Source organism: Schistocerca americana, chromosome 5, assembly GCF_021461395.2.
Source record: "Schistocerca americana isolate TAMUIC-IGC-003095 chromosome 5, iqSchAmer2.1, whole genome shotgun sequence".
Lineage (NCBI taxonomy): Eukaryota > Metazoa > Arthropoda > Insecta > Orthoptera > Acrididae > Schistocerca > Schistocerca americana.
Window position 1 is genome coordinate 641097611 of NC_060123.1, and position 24619 is coordinate 641122229.

General features: G+C 37.6%; 1 protein-coding gene across 3 annotated transcripts in view; it reads right to left on the bottom strand.

The window, feature by feature from the left end:
* Positions 1 to 24619, bottom strand: part of LOC124616757 (acetylcholine receptor subunit alpha-like) — a 279424-nt gene that overhangs the window by 16542 nt on the left and 238263 nt on the right. For all 3 annotated transcript variants that reach the window (XM_047145142.1, XM_047145139.1, XM_047145140.1), the window contains 2 exons: positions 9388 to 9540; positions 4940 to 5109 (listed from right to left, as the gene is read on the bottom strand). In XM_047145142.1, the coding sequence (XP_047001098.1) occupies positions 4940 to 5109; positions 9388 to 9540 (323 nt within the window). The remainder of the gene's footprint in view (positions 1 to 4939; positions 5110 to 9387; positions 9541 to 24619) is intronic.

Here is a 24619-nt window from a genome sequence, read left to right on the forward strand (position 1 = left end):
CTTGTGACTCAGTGCCATCCAGGATTGGAGCAACTGAATCACGTTCTTCACCAGGGTTTCAACTACCAGTTGTTGTGTTCTGAAATGTGAAATACCCTCCCCACCTCTGCCACAGTGGTATGCCACCACAACCTGTGCAATATCCTTGTCTGATCATAATTCACACCTGCTCCCAAACACTGGCCCTACAAGTCATATCCCTGCAATAGAAAATCCAGGATGGGATGTAATAATATTGTGAGGTGGAAAGTTGCTACTCACCATACAGTGGAGATGCTGAGTCGCAGATAGGCACAAAAAAAAAAAAAAAAAAAAAAAAAAAAAAAAAAAAAAAAAAAAAAAAAAAAAAAAAAAAAAAAGATTTTCACACTTAAATCTTTCAGCCAATGGCCTTTGTCAACAATAGAAACACATATGTACACACACACTCATGCAAACACAGCTCACACACACAACTGCAGTCTCAGGTGTGGTTTCAGTTGCCTGAGATTGCAGTTGTGTGTGAGAGTTGCGTTTGCGTGAGTTTGTGTGTGCATATGTGTGTATATTATTGACAAAGGCCAATGGCCGAAAGCTTTAAGTGTGAAAATCTTTTTGTTGTGCCTGTCTGCGACTCAGTATCTCCACTACATGGTGAGTAGCAACTTTCCTTCTTATAATTGTTATAACTTCAAGCTGAACAAATATATTTCAAGGACGACACAATACATGAAAGTCACAGATCGAGTAAACAAAGTAAGACGTGTGTACACTTTAACAGTCAAATCATAAATGAGTCTGAGTCTAGCGGCCGCTGGCTGGCTGGCCGCTTAGTTGGCGCTGCTGCTGCATGGCTGGCAGACAGCACCACATGTAGAGGACGCGCGTAAATGTGTGATGGTACTTTGAAAGATCGGCGAGTCACACCAATAATATTGTTACATCCCTGCAATAGAGTTAGATGCATGACTTGTCCAATAAATCCTCCCACTACCACCAACTACAGTCCTGTCACAGGCATCTTCTATCCTATCAAAGGCAAAGACACCTGTGAAAGTAGCCATGTGATCTATGAACATAACTGCAATCACCGTGATGGATTCTATGTGGGCATTGCCACCAACAAGCTCTATATCTGCATGAATGGCCACTGCCAAACTTTGGCCAAGAAACAGCTGGACCACACAGTTGCTGAGCATGTCACCCAACACAATATGCTCAACTACAAAGACTGCTTCATAGCCTGTGCTATATGGCTTCTCTCGAATAACACCAGGTTTTCCGAACTGTGCAGGTGGCAACTCTCACTGAAACACATCGTTTGTCTGAATAATCTTCACTAGCACCTGTCCTCCATCCACCTATCCTCTTCCCTGCTCCCACCCTACACACATCTTCTATCCCACCAGCCCACCTGTATAATCTTTTTTCCATTTCTACTTCTCTTCTCAACCCTTTACCCCCCCCCCCCCTCTCCCCTCCTCAAGCACAGCCTCCTGATGCTGCACCTCTAGCAGCCCACTACTATGTCCCTGCACACTCCTGCAGGCATTGTTAACATCTTTCCCCACTCCTTCCCTGCTATCTATCCCCCTCTCCACTCCACACCTCTTCTCTACGCAAATACTCACCCCAACAAAGACCATTGCTTATCTCAGACACCTCCTTATGCTTCACCTAGTAGCCCACTATCCTGTCCCCATCACATTCCTGCACACTCCCATAAGCAGTGCTGGCATCTTCCCCCACCCTTACACTGCTACCCATTCCCTTCCCTAGTACATGACTCATTTTACCTCCACTACCCATTCCAGCGAAGATCATTGCTGACCTCGGATGCAGTCACAGCAGGCTGTTACCACATGGAGATAAAAGTGTCCATTTGTGTGTGTGTGTGTGTGTTTTGTCTACCTCTGATTGAAGGACTTAGCTGGTGGCAGTTAAACAACATCCAGCAGTCTTTTTTAAAGAAGTGTTGGGTATACATGGGATAGGAAAAAATGGTTTGAATCATACCTAAAAAACAGAACACAGGTTGTAGGACTGACATCAACAAATAAATTCAGTATCAGAGGCAAAAAATGTAGAAATAGGAGTACCACAAGGCAGCACCCTAGGGCCCAGATTGTTTCTTGTCTATATAAATGATTTTCACACCTCAGATGATGCAGCCAAAGCAATAATATTTGCAGATGATACTAGTGTGATAATAAGGGCACCAAAGCAATTGCTACCAACTACTGCTGATTAAGTACTAAATTACATCCACTCTTGGTTCAATACAAACAGGTTGACATTGAATGTAAATAAAACAAATTATATGCAGTTTGGGAAAAGATGTCAAAATGTAAATCTTGAGCTGGTGTGGGGTGACAAAGCCTTAGACAGAGTGACATCCACAAAATTGCTGGGGATTCATGTGGATGAAAACTTAAATTTTAATGACCATGTAATAAAACTTGCACAGAAACTTAATTCAGCCTGTTTTGCCCTCAGAATTATTGCAAATGGTTGTACCTCAGAGGGTGCCAGAATGGCATTTTTTGGCTATTTTCAATCTCTTGCCACATACGGAATAATATTTTGGGGTTCCACAACGGGGTGCCTAAAACAAATTTTTTTGTTGTAGAAGAGGGCCATCTGAATAATAACTCACAGTCATCCACAGACACACTGCAAACTCATATTCAAAAAGCTTAGAATACTCACTATACCATCATTATACATATACAAATGTGTATTGTATGTCAGGACCCACATTGCAGATTTTCAGACAAATGCCGACTTTCATAACTACAATACCTGTAATAGAGCAGCACTCCATACTCAGCAAACAAAAAGAATGAATACACAAAGGCATGTGAGCCATATCGGTGCAAAACTGTACAATGCACTGCCAGTCAACATCAGGCAGTTTGAAGATGATAACAAATTTAAAACAGAATTTAAAAAATTTCTAGTAGAACAATGTTTTTATTCTGTAAATGACTATGTAGTTCAATAAATTTTTTCTGATGATATTTATAAAGGCAAATGGAAAATACTCTATCTGTACCTAATCATTTATTACATTTACATACTTACAGGACAGCTGTTGTGTGATGTAAATATATACTTCAGCAGTGTTGTGTGTATAAGGACTTGCCATTTAGGGAGGACAAAACTAAAGCCTTATGAAAAACAGACTATGCATTTAAAATAACAAGCAGGGATGTATATAGGCTATATTAATTTCATTGTATTATTATTAACTTCATTGTATTATTTTGTTTTGTACTTTTTTACGTATATATTGTTTGTGTCCCATTTCTTTGAAATGCCTTACATGTACCCTTGACAACATCCATACAATATTTATTGGCAACGGATGGATAAATAAAATAAAAAAATAAATCAATAAAATAACAAGCCTGTTTCCCACTTGGTGCCTCCTCTATGTTGTGAGCAGCAATATATCCTTTTGTATTGTTATTATATATAAAATATACACAATAAGATCATGAAAGGCACAAATTGATGCAAGTGACATAAAAAAGATCAATTTTAATGGTGAATGAACAGTATCAGATTTTCAGTTTAAGTGGAAGGAAAGGAAATGACACAGGTTTTAAAAGTATGGAAATTCAGTTGGTGCAACAGACTGGATAAAACAAACAACAGAAAAGATCCATATAAGCTTGTTGTGACTATTTGCAAATACTAAATTTAATAAATAAAAACCACAGCATTATTGACAGTAATAGTAAATATAATAATAATAATAATAATAATAATAATAATACATGACCACAATGCCACAAATATAGAATACATCACATATATTCAGTAACAGAAAGATTCACATTAAGCAGAAAGGAAGGAGGAAGGGGATTTATCGACATAAAAAACCTACATTACGGACAGGTAGACAATTTAAGAAAATTCTTTCTAGAACGAGCAGAAACTAGCAAAATACACAAAGCAATCACTCATATAAATACATTGGCTACACCATTGCAATTTCATAACCACTTCTACAACTCTTTAGATCACATAACATCAACAGATACGAAGAAAGTAAATTGGAAAAAGAAAACACTACATGGTAAGCACCCGTATCATCTAACACAGCCACACATCGATCAAGACGCATCCAACACATGGCTAAGAAAAGGCAATATATACAGTGAGATGGAAGGATTCTTGATTGAACTACAGGATCAAACAATAAACACCAGATATTACAGCAAGCATATTATTAAAGATCCCAATACCACAACAGATAAATGCAGACTTCGCAAACAACAAATAGAAACAGTAGATCACATAAGAAGCGGGATGTACAATACTAGCAAATACAGAATACCCCAGAAGACATGACAATGTAGCAAAAATAATACATCAACAACTTGCCATACAACATAAACTAATAAAACAACACATTCCCACATACAAGTATGCACCACAAAATGTACTGGAGAATGATGAATACAAATTATACTGGAACAGAACCATTATAACAGATAAAACAACATCACATAACAAACCTGACATCATACTCACCAATAAAAAGAAGAAATCAACACAACTAATCAAAATATCCATACCCAATACGACAAATATAAAGAAGAAAACAGGAGAAAAAATTGAAAAATACATCCAACTGGCTGAGGAAGTCAAGGACATGTGGCATCAGGATAAAATTGACATTATACCAATTATACTGTCAACTACAGGGGTCATACCACACAATATCCACCAGTACATCAACGCAATACAGCTACATCCAAACTTATATATACAACTACAGAAATCTGTAATTATTGATACATGTTCAATTACCCTAAAGTTCCTAAATGCAACGTAACATATACCGTACTGTTAAAAGGAAGTCACGCTTGATCGAGGTACATGTCACTTTCCATTTTTAACCAGACATAAGGTCTGAGAAAGGAAAGAATAATAATAATGATATAAATACCTGTTGTGAGGGTAAACTGGTTGGATACATTAATAAACGGCTTGCTGGTGATGTTATCAGCTCATTAAGCCATTTTGGCACAGGTCTTGATGCATAGAACAAACCTTGTGACAGCACTGCTCCCACCAGTGATATGCATGTTATTATAAGGGAGTCACGCAGAAGGAGCACTGAAATAAGGCAGTATGTGTCTGGGCAAGGGTATTTGAATAATCATATTATTTTGCAATATTATTTTGAGGGTTTAAGACATCTTTCAATAGACAAACACAATAATTTAGCTCAGTGTATAGTGATCATTTTTATTATCAGTTAGCCATTGGACACTTACAAACTACCAGACACATATCATAATATGATTAATTTTCATGTTACTCATTATTTTGCTAGCACAGAATTGTATATTTCTTCAGCCTACACTTTTCTTTCTTCTGTGCATCTGATTATTTTGGGCAGTAATATTCAATAACGTAAACTGAAATTGTAATGATGTCTGCTGAAGTGATATCATCAAATCACAAGACTGCATAGAATTTACAACACATACTGTGTTACATTTATATTGTTACTGAATCAGATTTTCCTATTGCTTTATTTTTATAATAACTAAAGTATCATAGCACACACTGAATTCCAGTCCAATAAATATGGAAATGTCACATGTATTAGTAAAATCAGAAATCTAGAAAATAAAAACAAATAAGTGGAAATAATAAATTTACCTGATTTTTGAGAGGGTAGCACATTTACCATAGTCAACTAGTGAAAGGCAATCTTAAAGAGAGTTATTACTCTATAGATGTTAAAATGTACATTGAATAAACTGTAAATAAAGAATAATTACTAAGGTATGAAAGATAAACAACCAACAGGTGGATATAGATTTAATCATATGATCAGTTTAAGTGTTTTAAGCTGATTAATTTCAGTAATAAATGACACACGTGTTTCATATATGACAATCTATGTGGGAATCTAGTAAACACAATATGTAAACATAAGGAAATAAATATTGGGCTTATGTGCCTCTTTATCACAATATTTGCGTGCATGACCATAGTGCCATCAACAGGCACATTGATTAACTGACTGTTAAGAGACAACCACAGGGCTTATATCTGAATGCAACTCCCTCCCTCCTCCTCCTCCACCACTTCACCCTCCCGTCTTCATCCAGTGGTCTGCTCTTGTCGCTGTCGCATGTGAAGTTGGACCCGGGGTGTGGCTAATGCACAACATACCTGTTGATATGCTGCTTCTATCAGATGTCAGTTTACTGTTGTTGCAGAGAAACTCTATGTCATTTTTAATTAACCCAACTGCTGGCCCCCAATCTTGTTAAGGCTGTAATCCATGTTGCTATTGATTAAAGTGCCTCTTACTGATATAATCAATTGTTTTGTGACTTTCATGATAGACCTGTAAATGCCACTGAACTAGTCCAAGTGTAATTTCGGAAATTTTCTTTTAAAGTTTTTCAAAAATTGTGGACTACATGCTGGGCTAACAGCATCATCTCATATGAGCCTATTTGCTCCCTAACTTTACTAACAAATAATCTCTTCCTTAGACACTTGGTGTGTAGAGCAAACAGTAAACTTGGGATAAAAATAACATTCTGGCCACTGACAGCTGCTGAATACTATCTGGTGTACATGTGGCAAAGTTCAGCACCTCATAAGGCTTGGAAGAAAACTCAGCAAATAACTTTTACAGTGATGCAGCTTGTCAGGCTTCTTCATGCTGTGATACATCTATTTTCAGTACATGTGCCTGGTTTGGTATCCTTTCCAGACAGTGATATGTATTTTCACAACTATTCATACTCCAATGAGGACACTAATTGTGTGACTCTCCAGCCACAATCACACTTGCCACTCTCATCACATCTCATGGAGGTCTGTGTGCAAAGTGGTTGGCACTGCAGCATACAGTCAGTGAGTGCTGTGTTTACCACGAATGATGACTGTTCCTTCATGTAATATTGGTTACTGGTTACTTGTGATGAATTTCTTTTCTCTTGGACTGTCCTTTGGTACTTTCCTGTAAATCTGGAATTGGAACTTCAAATTTTTGAGAAATATATCTGTAAGTTACAGAGGAAAAATAAATTTGTTTGTTTTACATTTTGTTTAGAGTAGCCTAAGAAAGAGAAATAACAATAATTATCATGGTGTTTCTTACACTGATATTGTAGAATATCTATTTGCTCATGAGGTTTGTTGTTAATTATATGCACTACCTTATTTCAGTGAACACAAGACTTTACTTTGCAACACATGCTTTCAACATTTTCCACACAAATTTAAGGAAGGTACAGTTTTTTGTAATTTTGGTCATAGTGCCCAGGAAATGTCAGTCATCCAAGAAATGGCAGTAACTGATTTTTAAAACTGAAATTAAAACTGTCCCTATCACTATTTACTTGTATTTAGAAACTGGTTTCAATTATGACCTTATCAACAGTGTCACTATAGATACAAGGATTATTGATCATGACATCATCGTAGCTGATGTTACTAAAGTTAAAAAAATCCATCAAGGAGGTTAGAAGAGTATTTATGCTGGAAAAAGCAGATAAGCAATCATTAGCATCCTACTTAGATAATGAATGGACATCATTTAGTTCCAATACAATGGATGTAGAGGAATTATTGGTAAAGTTTAAGCTGATTGTAAATTGCACTCTGGAGAAGTGTGTGCTGAGTAATTTGATTAAGAACAGAAAAGACCCAACATATTCCAGTAACAAAATATGGAACATGCTGCGAAACAGAGATTGTTGCACTTTCAAGCCGGGGGGGGGGGGGGGGGGGGGGGGGTGTGTAAATGTCAGAAGGCAAAAATTAGTAGAAATTTGTGTGTCTGCAAAAAGATCAGAAAAGCTTCTGTCCACAAGCCAGCATAGATTTAGAAAGAATCACTCATGCAAAATTCTGATTGCCCTTTTCTCATACGATATCCATGAATGAAGGGCAACAGTCAGATTCCATATTCCTAGATTTCCAGAAAGCATTTGACAGACTGTTACAAAGATCCAAACATATGGAATAAGTTCCCACATATGGCTCAAAAACATCGTAAGTATTGGAATGCAGTATGTTGTCCTTGACAGCAAGTGTTCATCAGAGCCTAGGGCATTGCCAGGAGTTCTTTAGGAAAGTGGGATTGGACAATTCTCATTCTCTACATACATAAATGATCTGATGGATGGGGTGATCATGAATCTGCAACTATCTACTGATGACACTGTAGTACATGGCAAAGTATCATCACTGAGTGAATGTAGAAGATGAAGGATGACTCAGACAGAATTTCTAGTTGGTGTGACGAATGGTAGCTTGCTCAAAATGTAAGTAAATGCAGATGAGTAGGAAAACAGCTTGTTAATGTTGGAACACAATATCAGTAGTGTACTGCTTGGCACAGATAGGGTTTAGTTTTTTTTATTACAGAGGGCGAGCAGTAATATCTGGGCTTAATGTTGCAAAGCAATGTGAAATCGAATGAGCATAAAAGGGTGGTAGTGGGGAAGGCAAATGGTTGACCTTGATTTTTTTAGCTCATCTACTAAAGAGACAGCATATAGAACACTTCTTTGACCCATCCTTGAGTACTGCTTGAGTGTTTTGGATCCCCAGCAGGTCAGATTAAAGAAAGAAATTGAAGCAATTGATGGCGTGCTGCTAGATTTGTTATCAGTAGGTATGATCAAGAAGCAAATGTTAGGAAGATGCTTCATGAACCCCAATGGAAGTCCATGGAAGGAAGATAATTTTCTTTTTGTGAAACACTACTGAGAGAACAGTCATTTGCAGCTGACTGCAGAATGATTCTACTATTGCCAAAATACATTTTGCATAAGGTCTTCAAAACAAGATAAGAGATATTAGGGCCAATACTGTGGCATACAGATGGTCATTTTTCCCCTATTCCATCTGCAAGTGGACTAAGAAAGGACATGACTGTTAGTGGCACATGATACCTCGACTGCACACCCTACAGTGACTTGTGGATTCTGTATGTAGATGTACAAACATACTCAATGAATTTCAGCAAAAAGAATAAAATGGACCAGAAGAATGTATAGGCATATGGCAATAGTAGTTCAATGATGAATGGAAAAATCATGGATAAGCCTTACAATAATTGTGGTGAAGTGGCAGCATGAATGTAGTAATATCTACTTGAAGATGTTTAATATCAGTCATATAATGACTGAGAACACAAGGAATACCTTACACAAGGGTATGTAAACTGTTATTCTTGCTAAGTCCCATTTATGACTATAGCTGTAACTAGTAAATGTTGCTCATACAATCTGTGTATTATTTAATTTCTCATTATGAACAGTATGGCAATGCACAAAATCCCTCATGTGTTAAGTGCAAAGGAAGTACATTCTGGAAGGAAGTACATTGTTTTATAAACTTGATACTGTTACTCACCCAAATGAGGAACGGATTTTCCATAGAAGTATATTTCAAAAGCCACATGCAACAGGCAGAACATGTGCAAAAACAATGACACCACACAGACTGTAAGTCGCTGACCACAATCAGAAGGCAGGAACCAAGAGAATAATGTTATCAGACATAACACTGAAAAAAAAATCAGCAGTGTGTGAAGATATTACAATTGGAATGCAGTTACTGAGACATAGCATTTAATTAAACTGAAACTGCACAAGTTCTACTCAAAATGAATTAAAACAGTGACATTGGTTTAAAATCCAGTATATAATTACTTTATGTTAACTATCCAAAATATGACAAACTTCAACTGTTTTTAATCAAAAAATCATAGATATTTACCAATAGAGAAAACATGAAACTTTAATCATGTACTCATATAAAATATTCTGTTTGCCTAATGACAGCATACACAAGTACTCATTTATCACAAAAGACAAGTACTTTAAGAAACAGATAGAATATGGTTTATTTGCATGCTAATGTAATTTACAAATCAGTTAAGCAGGGCACAGGGACACCTAAAATGTGTAATACAGCTGTTAATCTCATGGGCTCTTGTAATGGAGCTGCAAATGTAAAGTAGTATTGTAATACTGCGGCCGGCTGGGTTGTAGATCTAAGACAGCTGACGGCAAGAAATTTGCAGTCAGCAAATAAATCTTGAAGAACCAGAAATCCTTCTAACAAAAAATGGTGTCCAGTAGTGAGAATAAAGCACATGTCACACCTGTCTACAACAAGAGTGGCAGAAATGATTCACAAAACTACCATCCACTATCCTTGACATCCATGGGTGAGCTCAAACATAATGAGATATCTCAAACAGAATGACACCCTCAATGCCAAACAGCATGGATTCCAAAAACATTGCTCATGCAGATCCCAACTTTTGCTTTTCTCTCTTGACATTCTGAAAGCCATGAATCAAGGCAATCAGTTATATCTAGTATTTCTTGATCTCCAGAAGGATTTACTCAATACTATATCTATGCTTATTAACAAATGTGTGATCATAGAGGATATCAAGTGAAATATGTGTATGGTTCGATTTCTAGTTAGGGAGGACAAAACATGTTACCTTGTACAGAGATCATTGACAGATGTAGAAGTAAATTTAAGTGTGCCCCAGGGAAGCATGATGGGGCCATTGGTTGTTCATGTATATATGTGTAAACAGCACTGCAGACAATATTAATAGTAACCTCCGACATTTTGCATATGATGCGGTTATCTATAATGAAGTATCATCTGAAAACATTGCAAAAATATTCAGTCAGACCTGAATAAGATTTCAAAGTGGTATATAAACATTGGCAACTAGCATACAGCCAGAGAACCATCTGTTCAATTCCAGGATTTTCCATTCTGTTGATTAGCCTTTTTTTCAGGATAAGGGCTTCTGAAAAATGAAGGTGATGGCAAATTACAAACACAAGTAAGATACACAGAATGCAGGTTTGACAGGATAAGTATTATAAATAGATATTATTTTAGTATGCAGATAATGTCAGAATTAAAGATAACCACCCACCATATAGTTCAGGTGCTGCGTGGCTGACAGCCACATAAATGAAATTGAAAATATATCTGAAATTTTGCACAATGTCCTTCCCTGAAGATAATTAATACACAAATGGCTATATTTTCCTTGCTAACTAAACTGTCTTAGAGCTGCAGCTTGACAATGGTAAGGGGCTGTGTCAGGTGGGATGGGTAAGAGAAGAAAGGAAGCAGAAAAGGGAAGGGGCCGGTGATGGAGAAAGGTGGCTTACTGAAGAAAGGCAACAGGGCAGATACATGTTACTGAGATGGAAGTCTGGATTGAGAGGAGAGATAAAAGAAAGTCACACCAAGACTGTGGAAAGGCTAGTGTGTGTCTAGATTAATAGGGTGAAGTGGGAGACAATGTGGCATGGTGGTGAAGGGTGTGGAACAGGGGCTTGCAGAAATTGAGGCCAGGAGGACTGTGGAACTGTGAATTCCAAACGTTACATTTAAATACGTTGTAGTGACAATCACATATTCAGTCCTGCTTGACTTACAAGAAAATTTAAGATAGTTACATAACATACAATAAACATTCATTTTCCATAGTGTAACTTGATAACTACGACACATTTTTGCCTTCCTGCAGGATTCTCTACAGGGAAACCCATTTATGATCTCATAACTGTTGCCTGCTTAGCTAAACAATAAAAATTTTTCTTTTGGGACATTCTATGACCTTCTGTGGACCATTAAACTGTGATTATGAAACTACATTGCTTTGCTATTAATGGCAAGCCTATTTATTGAATAGATAGAGTTACATCTTCATAACAGAGGGCAGAGAGTCACACTGACAAATTGTACTACGAGAATGAAACTCAAAATGGGGGAACATAAATACATATAATTACAAACTATGTAGGAAAGCTAATCCAATGGCAATAGAGAGTTTTTTAAACCTTGTTAATGAACAAGTGTGGCACAATGTTTATAGTGTCGATAATGTAGATGACAAATATAATGCTTTCATTAACACATTTCTCACAATCTTTGAGAATTGCTTTCCACTAGAACGTTCTAAGTGGGGTACTTGCAGTAAAAGGCAGCCTGGATGGCTGACTAGTGGGATAAGGATATCATGAAGAAAAAAGCAGGAATGATATAAAAATGTTGGAAGTAGTCACAATCAAGCTACAGTAACCCATTACAAACAGTATTGGAGGTGCTTAAAAATGTTATTAGGATGGTAAAGAGTTTGTGGTATGCACATAGAATAGCTAATTCACAGAATAAAATTAAAACCACATGGTCAGTTGTAAAGGATATGTCTAGTCAGCAGCACAATATTGACGAAATAAAGTCAGTTCATAGTGAAAATATTTCTGTTACTGATAAGTCAGATATATGTACATATTTAACAATCATTAAATGATAAATCAGAAAATTTTTCTGAGCATTGCTGGTGAATTAAATAAAAACTTAGTTTCTACAGCAAATTATACAACTTTCTTGGAAAATGCCCTTCCAAATTGATGTTTGAAACATTCCTCTGTGATACTGACAATGGGGGCGATTGAATCAATAATTAAATCATATCTCATGGATATGATGGAGTGCCTAGCAGGACATTAAAGTACTATACTGCACATGTTAACCCTATACTTAGCCATATTTGTTATTTTTCCGTTAAGAATGGTCAGTTTCCAAAACAATTAAAGTACTCTGTAATAAAGACACTTTATAAAAAGGGAGAAAGGGATAATGAAGACAATTTTAGACTTATTTCTATGCTATCAGTATTTGCTAAAGTTATAGGTTGGTTGGTTTTTTGGGGGAAGAGACCAAACAGCGAGGTCATCGGTCTCATCGGATTAGGGAAGGACAGGGAAGGAAGTCGGCCGTGCCCTTTCAGAGGAACCATCCCAGCATTTGCCTGGAGCGATTTAGGGAAATCACGGAAAACCTAAATCAGGATGGCCGGACACAGGATTGAACCGTCGTCCTCCCGAATGCGAGTCCAGTGTGCTAACCACTGCGCCACCTCGCTCGGTGCTAAAGTTATAGAAAAGGCTGTGTATGTAAGGATAATTGATCATTTTATATCACATAAATTGCCATCAAATGTACAGTTCGGCTTTAGAAGTCATTTAACAACTGAAAATGCTATATTCTCTTTTCTCTGTGAAGTACTGGACAGATTGAACAAAAGGTTTTGAATGCTAGGCATATTTTTTTGATTTAACTAAAGTGTTTGATTGTGTTGATCACAAAATATTGCTCCATAAGTTGGACCATTACGGAATATGGGAAGTAGCTCACAATCGGTTCACCTTTTACTTTAACAACAGACAGCAAAAGGCCATTATTCACAGTGCTGAGAGTGGCTGCAATGTGGGGTCTGAGTGGAGGATGGTCAAATGGGGGATGCCCCATGGATCAGTGTTGGGACCACTCCTGTTCCTTATTTATATAAATGATATGTCCTTTAGTGTTACAGGTAATTCTAAAATATTTCTGTTTGCTGATGACACTAGCTTGGTAGTAAAGGAAGTTTTGTGCAACACTAGCTCTGTTTCAAATAGTGCAGTCCATGACATAAGTTCATGGCTTGTAGAAAATAAACTAGCACTCAATCACAATAAGATTCAGTTTTTACAGTTCCAAAACACAATTCAACAAGACCTGACATTTTAATTTTGCAGAATGGGCATATAAATAGTGAAACTGAACAGTTCGACTTTCTAAATGTTCAGATAGATAGTAAACTGTTGTGGAAAGCCCACATTCAAGATCTTGTTCAAAGACTTAATGCTATTCGAATGGTATCTGAAAAAAGTGATCATTCGAAATGGAAATTAGTCTACTTTGCTTATTTTCATTCGCTTATGTCATATGGTATTATATTTTGGGGTAACTCTTCCCATTCTCAAAGAATATTTTTGGTTCATAAATGAGCACTTTGGACAATAAGTGGTGTAAGTTCATGAAGCTCTTGTGGACTCCTGTTCATTAGTCTGGGTGTTCTGACATTGGTCTTTCACTATATATGTTCTTTACTGTCATTTCTTGTTAACAATATCAGTTTATTCCCAAGACTTAGCAGCTTTCACTCAGTTAATACTAGGCAGGAATCCAATCTGCATTTGGATCACACTTCCTTACATCTAGTGCAGAAAGGTATGCTCTATACTGCTGCAGCCATTTTCAATAAGCTACCACAAGAATTTAAAAATCTTGGCAGTAATCCACGTGCTTTCAAATCGAAACTGAAGAAGAGTTTCCCCATGAGTCACTTCTTCTATTCTGTTGAGGGATTCCTATGTTATATTGTTGATAGCATTTCCAAACACTTATGGCTAGACTTTTTTGGGTTTTATATTATCTGTTATTACTTCTATGGTTTAATTTCATGTACTGACATGTTCCACAACCTTGGAGATTTGCTCCTCAATTTGGTCCTACCAAACTAGATGTATGAATAAATAAATAAATAAATAAATAAATAAATTGTGGAGTCACATAATATTCAGTGCTGAATCCGCATCTTTAATAATATGTATAAATGACCTTCCAGTGACTTCAGGGGAAAAAATCTGTTTCCTAACGGTGCAAGATGATGTATTGACATATGCTGCATATCATCTGCTGCATATCGTCTGTTGCATATCATCTGCTGCAGTGTAGCTGTTACAGTTATCAGGATGTCAGAAAATCTCATTGACATCATTACTGACAAAAGTCCAGATATTAATCAATTCTGGGGCATCATTTTCTGTAATTTCAAGTGCTTTCCATTGTCTGGTAAAGAAAATAATAGTCCAAGATTCAAAGGGCATTGCACTGAAGACTGCAAATGGAAAATACCTCCTACTGTTAGGAACCTATATTGTGAGAATAACTATCAATGACCCTCAAATCTCTCAATTTAAAAGAAGGGCATAATGTTATCCTTGGGTGCGACTTCTTGCAGGCATCGCAAACAGTCATAAACTGTGAAATATTGAAGCTGCAGTTGAAGAAGCCATTCCAATAAGTTCACACAACAAAGTTTGCTCTGGTCAATTTTCTGCCACTGATCACACACTTATCCTTCCATCATGAATGAGATGAGTTCTTGTCAATAATCTGGATACTCAGTTAAACTGTGAATCTCTGAGTACAAATGGTTACTCAGCCTCGCAAATAAGCCTATATACAACTGTCAATCACACCAATCACAAACAAACAAGGACAGCTCTGGATCACTAACTGCCATAGGTCTTATTTTCTGCAGAGTAGATGCACAATAATTGTAAAGCTTACTTGTTCCGTATTACAGTGATAGGTCACAACTGCAATTCACAGAACATTCAGATAACTAAACAGGATAATAACTAACTTGACACAGGGACAACATCAGCAAGTGCTGGCCATTCTGTGTTAGGTTTTGGGTATATTGAGTCTTGCGTGGCGATGAGGCACTTGATGGCTGAATGTGGAACGCCATATCAACACTGAGGTTGATCCCCTCATCAGTCAACAACACTCATAAAAGGGTGAATGTGGGGTAATTCAGAAGGAAGTGGAGAAGATGCTGTGAGATGAGATCATTGAGCCATATTCCCTGCAGAAGACACAGTTTTCAAGCATGCAGTGTCATAGTAATGATCTCTGATCCTGAAAAAGTGTGTCAGTCAGGACTGCTGCCAGAAGTAATTGCATGATGCTGCTGCCAGAAGTAATTGCATGATGTAACATTGTCCACAGGATGAAAGCTCCCTCCCACTCACAGACAAATTATCCCATGGAATATTTTATTAAGAAATTGGTCGATATGCTCTCATTGTATGTTGATGTTAAACAGAGAGGCTGGGAATTGTCCTGCAAATAGTAAGAGATGCATATAACACAACAAAGCAAGATATTGCAGGTTTCACACCATTTCTATTAACCCACATTCAAACAACAATCAATACTTTCAACCTAATGATGCTGAGCATGCTTACACCAAGCATAACCTGAACTGAAGAAACATGACATCTGACAAATATAGACGTTCGATGCCCGGGTTAAGGACTGTTGATGTTATTACCATTATAATGCCAAATACCCCCTTAGTATGGTTTTCTACACCTGTACAGAAGGTCAGGATGTCATCAAAATCATTAAACTACTACTTCAGTCTACACTGTATCCTACCTTAATTGTCAGACATTACCTACAAAGTCGAGGATGATGATCTTATATTGAGGACACAAAACTGCAGAGAAGTTGATCATGTGCTTCACTTCAAGCACTGTCATAATCTTGAGGCACAGATCAACATTAGGTGTTTCTGATACAAGAAACATGAAGATCTGCCCAATGACCATGATACCTCAATGGGAGTAACTCTATTTGAGCATCACAGTGACAGATAATGTTATCAGAACATGAGGACACACCATCGGTACCATATAAAGAGCTGCCTACTACGTCCAGATGCAGGAAGGTATAGTACATTCCAAAACAGTGGATCACTGTTTTGGAAGGGGGGGGGGGGGGGCAATTCAAGGTGCTATATCACCACATGTTGTATGATGTTCACCGTGATTTAGTGGTTATTGTCCCTGGCTGTGAGATGTGGGTACCCATGTGATTCCTGCACCATGAAATTATTTATAGTTTATGATATGTAATTTCCGAAAGAGTCTGGGATTGGCTGTTTATGAAACTTTGTACTAAGGCGGGCAGTTCAGCTCTGTGTGTACTTTTTGTGCACTCAATAAATATGTTTTTAGCCAGAAGTGTTCTCGTTGATGACCCTACCCTTGTAAGTGACACTTTATTCTAGATTTTATGTAACAAAATCAAGGGCACAAATTCAATCATATGAGGTGTACCAAAAATATTTGATCAGGAATACAGCTGATCTGCAGCATACAGTTTAAGTTTTAATCTTACTCATATTATGCAGATTCAAAAAAAAACATAAATAATACTACAAGGTGTAAGACTTTGCTTCTGCCATTTTCCCCCCACATTTGAGGCTTTGATGAAACAAATTGGTTACACATGTATCATTCAAAGTATTTTCCATTGCTTGCCACTACTTTCTCCCATCTTTCAGGCAGTGTATGAATCCCGCATTGAAAAAATTGTTCATCTTTTGAAGCGATCCACGAATCAATCCAATTTGTGACTTCTTCATGATATCAGAAGTGTTGGTCAGCCAGACCATGCGACATTGATCTAAACAGGTGATAGTCAGAGGGAGCAATGTCTGGAGAATACAGCAGGTGGGGTAGGACTTCCCATTTTAATGTTTCCAAGTACGTTTTGACCTCTTTTGCAACATGGGGTCAAGCACTGTCATGCTTCAAAATCACTTTATTGTGCCTCTCGCTGTACTGTGGCCGTTTGTCTTCTAATGCTCTGCTCAAACACATTAATTGTGTTTGATAACAAGTACCTGTGATTGTTTCACTTGGTTTTAACACCTCATAGTACATAACGCTGAGCTGGTCCCACCAAATGCAGAGCATGATCTTGGAGCCATGTGAATATTCGGTTTGGCCATCGATGTGGAAGCATGGCTGGGATATCCCCACGATTATCATAATGAACCAATTTTTTGTCCCTGGTCACAAAGCGATGCAGAAATCCCTTCCATTTTTGCCTCTGAAGCAACTGTTCACAAACACACAAACGCTGTTCAATGTCTCTTGGTTTCAACTCACATGGGACTCAAGTTCTTTCTTTCTGAATCATGCCCATAGCCTTGAGACATTTTAAAATGGCTTTCTGTGTCACTCCCACTAATTGTGCCAATTCTTCTTGAGTTTGATGTGAGCCTTCACTCAGCAATGTTTCCAATTCTGCATCTTCGAAAACATTCTCTCTTCCCCCACTATGCCAGTCTACAACGTTAAAATCAACGTTCTTGAATTGTTGAAACCACTCACGACATATTCTTTCATTAATAGCGTCCTTACCATATGTACTTGAGAGCATTTGATGAGACTCAGCTGCTGTTTTCTTCATACTGAAACAAAACAGTAACACCTCCCGCAAATGATGAGAATTAGGCTCGTTAACTGACATTTTCAATCAAGAACAACTTTATGATGCAGACACAAATTGACTAATGTTTCAATGAGGTTATGTTGACTGAGGTCCAAGCTAACTGCCTGACATCTGCGATCTGTTTGTTTCGACCGCTACTTATCGTTGTCGCCACCTATCGGCAAATGGTGGAAGCAAAAATAGAAATTAATTTTTATCTGTAACTAAAACACCACGTGGAAACTTTCCTGAGATTCACCTGGAAAACACTGTATAATGAACACACTCATCAGCAAGTCCAGTTCATAATAATTCACTCTTCAAAATACCTACAATGGTATAGATTTGAATGGTTCCTGTGGAGGTGTGGTTGTACAGACAAAATTTCAAACCCACAGCTCTGGTGTTTAACAAAATTTTGATTGTGTTGCCACATATATAAACCAAATGACCTGTTGGTGGCCAGGCTACATGGCAGAGATTTTTTCATGTGGAAGTGACAGCTGTCAAAATGCTCTTGATAAAATGGAAATGCTGTGTGGCTAGGGCCTCCCATTGGGTAGACCATTCGCCTGGTGCAAGTCTTTCGAGTTGACACCACTTCAGTGACTTGCGTGTCGATGGGGATGAAATGATGATGATAAGGACAACACAACACCCAGTCCCTGAGTGGCAAAAATCTCTGACCCAGCCGGGAATGGAACCCAGGGCACTAGGTATGATATTCCGTCGTGCTGACCACTCAGCTACCAGGGGTGGACTAATGCTCTTGATGGTTAGTGAGCTTGAGATCTGCTTTGAGGTAAAGAAGCACAAACAAATATGTGACATGACATGGGCACCCATATAGAACCCTCCATGGCTGTCTGTGTATGGGACATCTATATGAAACCTTCCCAGCCCTATAAAATTCCAAACCCATTGTCTCTTTCAGGTTCATTGATGGTATTTTCATAAACTGGACCCAAGGCTAAGACATCCTATCCTCATCCTCAGCCCCTCCTCCCCCATTCAGTTCACCTGGTCTTCCTCAGCCCAACATGCCACCTTCCCAGGTGCTGATCTCCACCTCTTTGATGACTCCATCCATATCTCTGTCCATATCAAGTCCACCATCCATCAAAAGTACCTGCCAAAAAATTCCACTCACATAGTCCGACCACATGAGGATAGTGTATCTGCAAAGACAAGAGTTCCCTTGCCCAGTATGCTGAAGATCTCACAAGCGTCTTAACTGAGACACTATCGCCCAAATCTAGTCCACAAACAAAATTTCCCATGTCATTTACTCACACATCTCTAATTCTTCTTTCAGCCCCAAAAACCAGTAGCAAAAGAGCACCCCCTCATCACCCATCATCACTGCAGATTGGAGTAACTGGACCATGTACTTTGACTGGGTTTTATAGTTCATCAGTGTGCCCACAAATGAGGAGCATCCTGCCCACTATCCTTCCCACCAGTTATAAAGTGGTATTCCATCACCTACCCTACCTAATTAACATCCTGGATTACCCCTATATCACTCCCACTCCTAAACTCTTGTCACATGGCTCGTATTTATGTTGCTGTGGAAGACCCCAGTGCAAGACATGCCTCATTCACCTGCCCAAAACATAATAGTCCAGTATCATCACTGGCTTTTCTATTGCATCAGAGGCAGGGCCACATATGAAAACAATCATGTCATGTACCAACTCTGCTGCAATTTCTGCACAGCATTTTATCTGGGCATGACCACCAGCCACCTTTCCCCAAACTTCCCTCCCACTCCCTGTCTCTTTTTCCCTCCTCACCCACTCCACCAAACCACAACCTTCCATACCTATTTACTACATGTCCTGTTTTGCTATCTTCTGGTACAACACAGTGATTTGTAATAATTAAGTATAAGTAGAACATTTAAAAGAGGACTCTTCAACAGCCTTTATATTGCCACAATTTACCTTAATGGTACTTGTTGCTAATCATAAAAATCTGTTTCCAGTGAAATTTAATTTACAGAGCCACTATGAAAGATAGAATAGCAAGAAGAGGAAAAGGCTATGTCAACATGGGCTGGAAATGCATTGTTACCGATTTATTCGATCTTCAGTTCCTACAAACTCCACTGTATGTCTGCAATGCCAGATGTTTCACTCCAGTTACACATCAGAGGAAGTATTAAATGTGACCTCCTCCATTTGTTGCCTCATTGAATTCCACACACAATCAAAAATGGCTGATGTACTAACTGACTGAAAGACTGCTTAATGTGTGCATGGAGAGTAGATTCATCCACAACAGCAGCCGAATATACGTGAGAGACTTTAAGTGTACCCACAGATGAAAGCCCATGGGGTTTAAGTCAGATGAATGGTGTGGCCAAGCTATTGGTCCACCTCTACCTATCCACCACTCAGGAGAATGAGCATTCAGGTGCCTCTGGGAAGACAGACTGAAATATGTGGGAGTACCACCATGCGTGAAATATATTTGTCAATGGGATGCAAGTGGCATGTCTTCTAAGTTCCCAGCCAATGCAGTACACATGAAATATGTGTAGTTCTGTCCAGTTAGTCTTCCTTGAAGAATGGAGGGCCACTAACAATGACTGCCCAGGTGATAAAGGAAATCCTCTGTTGGTGACAAGATGGATATTTGCAAGGGGATTTGTGCATGTCCACATGTGCTGGTTATGCAAATTCTGGATTTTGTCTCTTGTGAATGCCACTTCATCTGTGCATAAAATAACAGCTGAAAAGTTGGTTGTGAAAACACATTGCTACAGGAACCAGAGGTAGAACAACATTTGGAGGATAATCCACCGGAGAAAAGGTTTGTAAGTGCTGCAGATGGTATGGAAACAGCACATTTTCACATTTATGTTGATACCAGAACTTCCTTCCACAGGGTTGAGCAGACCTTCCTCATCCTCTGGTGTTGAATGTCTTGGCCAACCCCAATTCCCTGGAGGATGTGTGGAACTCATAGAGGCAGCAATGAATTCCTTCAAATGTCTTTCATTTTGGTAATCTGCACAATGAGTAGTGTTCTGGTACAAGTGCCATGCCTCTATTCCATTGATATCTGTTAAATCATAAATGTAATACATGGCCATGAGCTCTTGGTTGGTTTACATTTCCAGACATGGGTATAGGCAATTTCAAACCATCCCCTACACACTTTTACTAACAGCCACAGATACATTTAATGTTCCAAGTACTTATTTGTCATTTCATAGCAGACTGCACGCCATAATTACAAACCACCAATATGCTGACAACTACAGATTTAATTGGCAATCACTGTACTTCATCTGTGCACTGCTTAGGATATTCAGCTCCATATCACATTGATTCACAATTTCATTACTTGTCTAACACTTGTAAATGGTGTTGTACAGTTTCCTCTGACAAAGACCACTTGTCAGCACGCACATGCTTGAATAACTCAGTAACTCTGCAGTTATGAACCCATGTTAACACAGCCTTTTCTCTTCTTGTTATCTGAGGAATCAGTTCCTGGTGTTTTGGTACTGTGCCATGGGTCCTGATAAATGCTGAAGGCATAAAGGAACTAGACCTGCCTTATCTGGGTAGGAGATTGCTAATACCCAAATTGCTAAGGTATGGGCTTCTAAGTGCCAGCAGTCCACTCTAAACATAAGGTCTATCTACATTTCACTGGCCACCATATGGTTTGGAAGTGGAAGGCTGCATCAAGGGTAGATGGGTTTTGGTTTAAGCATAGAGATTGTGTGGAGGGTATAAATCTCCAGAAAGAAAACTCAGCTTCAAGTTGAGAAAGGTGCTGATGTGTTGGGTGGCTGTTAATCAGTAACAGTCATTGGTAGAAATTTCTGGAAAACACTCCAACCAAACCTGCATAAGTCTTATCCAGATGGCATGCAATATTCTCAAGAAAAGAGATGCTATTGGTAAGGACATGCAAGAGCTTGTAGTCTCCAATTTTACCACCATGGTCATTCTTTGATAAATATGTGGCATATAAATCAAAGTGTTGTTTAACACTAGAAACATGGAAGTGGTCAGATTGACAATTTTGTAATTTTGTCTGTACAACCATTCCATCCATAGGCTTTTTGCCTCTGGAATGTACAAAAACTTAGTTAGTTAGTTTCACATTTCATAGATCATTCACATGATAAATTATGATGGTGTGGAACAAGCCATTTTACAGTCATGTAGAGCAAATTAATTTGTAAATATAGCTACATGCTGGACATTTATAAATTTTGTGGTTTTGTATTGTATTGTATTGTTTTGTTTTGTTTTATTATTATTATTATTACTAAATATACAAAATTGGATTAGTAAATCCTACCCACTACCTTCTAGACATTACAATAAAAGAAATTCTTCTACGGAATAGAAAGCGCTGTCAAGAAGAAATATTTTCAGTTTGTTTTCATATTTTACTTTGCTGTCTGTCAGACATTTTATACCACTGGGTAAGTTATAAAAAATTATAGTTGCAATATTGTGCACCTCTTTTCGTGCTGAAGACTATCTTAATGTAGAGTAGTGATTGCCATTTTTCCATCTGGTATTGTGATTAGTTTCATCATTGTCCCTTTTGAACTGCAGTGGATTATTTACAATAGATTTTATGAGCTAGTAAGTATTATGTGAAGCAGTAGTCAGAATGCTCAATTCCTTAAACAGATGTCTACAATATGGTCATGGGTAAGCACCACATATTATTCTTAGAGCAAAACCTGCATAAGTCTTATCCAGATGGCATGCAATATTCTCAAGAAAAGAGATGCTATTGGTAAGGACATGCAAGAGCTTGTAGTCTCCAATTTTACCACCATGGTCATTCTTTGATAAATATGTGGCATATAAATCAAAGTGTTGTTTAACACTAGAAACATGGAAGTGGTCAGATTGACAATTTTGTAATTTTGTCTGTACAACCATTCCATCCATAGGCTTTTTGCCTCTGGAATGTACAAAAACTTAGTTAGTTAGTTTCACATTTCATAGATCATTCACATGATAAATTATGATGGTGTGGAACAAGCCATTTTACAGTCATGTAGAGCAAATTAATTTGTAAATATAGCTACATGCTGGACATTTATAAATTTTGTGGTTTTGTATTGTATTGTATTGTTTTGTTTTGTTTTATTATTATTATTATTACTAAATATACAAAATTGGATTAGTAAATCCTACCCACTACCTTCTAGACATTACAATAAAAGAAATTCTTCTACGGAATAGAAAGCGCTGTCAAGAAGAAATATTTTCAGTTTGTTTTCATATTTTACTTTGCTGTCTGTCAGACATTTTATACCACTGGGTAAGTTATAAAAAATTATAGTTGCAATATTGTGCACCTCTTTTCGTGCTGAAGACTATCTTAATGTAGAGTAGTGATTGCCATTTTTCCATCTGGTATTGTGATTAGTTTCATCATTGTCCCTTTTGAACTGCAGTGGATTATTTACAATAGATTTTATGAGCTAGTAAGTATTATGTGAAGCAGTAGTCAGAATGCTCAATTCCTTAAACAGATGTCTACAATATGGTCATGGGTAAGCACCACATATTATTCTTAGAGCAAAACCTGCATAAGTCTTATCCAGATGGCATGCAATATTCTCAAGAAAAGAGATGCTATTGGTAAGGACATGCAAGAGCTTGTAGTCTCCAATTTTACCACCATGGTCATTCTTTGATAAATATGTGGCATATAAATCAAAGTGTTGTTTAACACTAGAAACATGGAAGTGGTCAGATTGACAATTTTGTAATTTTGTCTGTACAACCATTCCATCCATAGGCTTTTTGCCTCTGGAATGTACAAAAACTTAGTTAGTTAGTTTCACATTTCATAGATCATTCACATGATAAATTATGATGGTGTGGAACAAGCCATTTTACAGTCATGTAGAGCAAATTAATTTGTAAATATAGCTACATGCTGGACATTTATAAATTTTGTGGTTTTGTATTGTATTGTATTGTTTTGTTTTGTTTTATTATTATTATTACTAAATATACAAAATTGGATTAGTAATTCCTACCCACTACCTTTTAGACATTACAATAAAAGAAATTCTTCTACGGAATAGAAAGCGCTGTCAAGAAGAAATATTTTCAGTTTGTTTTCATATTTTACTTTGCTGTCTGTCAGACATTTTATACCACTGGGTAAGTTATAAAAAATTATAGTTGCAATATTGTGCACCTCTTTTCGTGCTGAAGACTATCTTAATGTAGAGTAGTGATTGCCATTTTTCCATCTGGTATTGTGATTAGGTTCATCATTGTCCCTTTTGAACTGCAGTGGATTATTTACAATAGATTTTATGAGCTAGTAAGTATTATGTGAAGCAGTAGTCAGAATGCTCAATTCCTTAAACAGATGTCTACAATATGGTCATGGGTAAGCACCACATATTATTCTTAGAGCATATTTTTGAGCAATGAAGACTGTCTTTTGTAACAATGAGTTAACCCAGAACAAAATCATTGAATGAAAATATGCAGAATACGTCAATGTCCTGATTTGTATCTCCCCATGTTTTGCAACAACTGTAAACGTGGCTGAACTGAGGGTTTTCTTTCTTTTCTTTTTTCTTTTTTTTTTTTTTTCAGTTTGAATTCTCATTTCATGGAGACCTAAGATGTTTCAGAATAATGACACTGGTTGAACAAAAACAGGATAATATGAAAGAAAG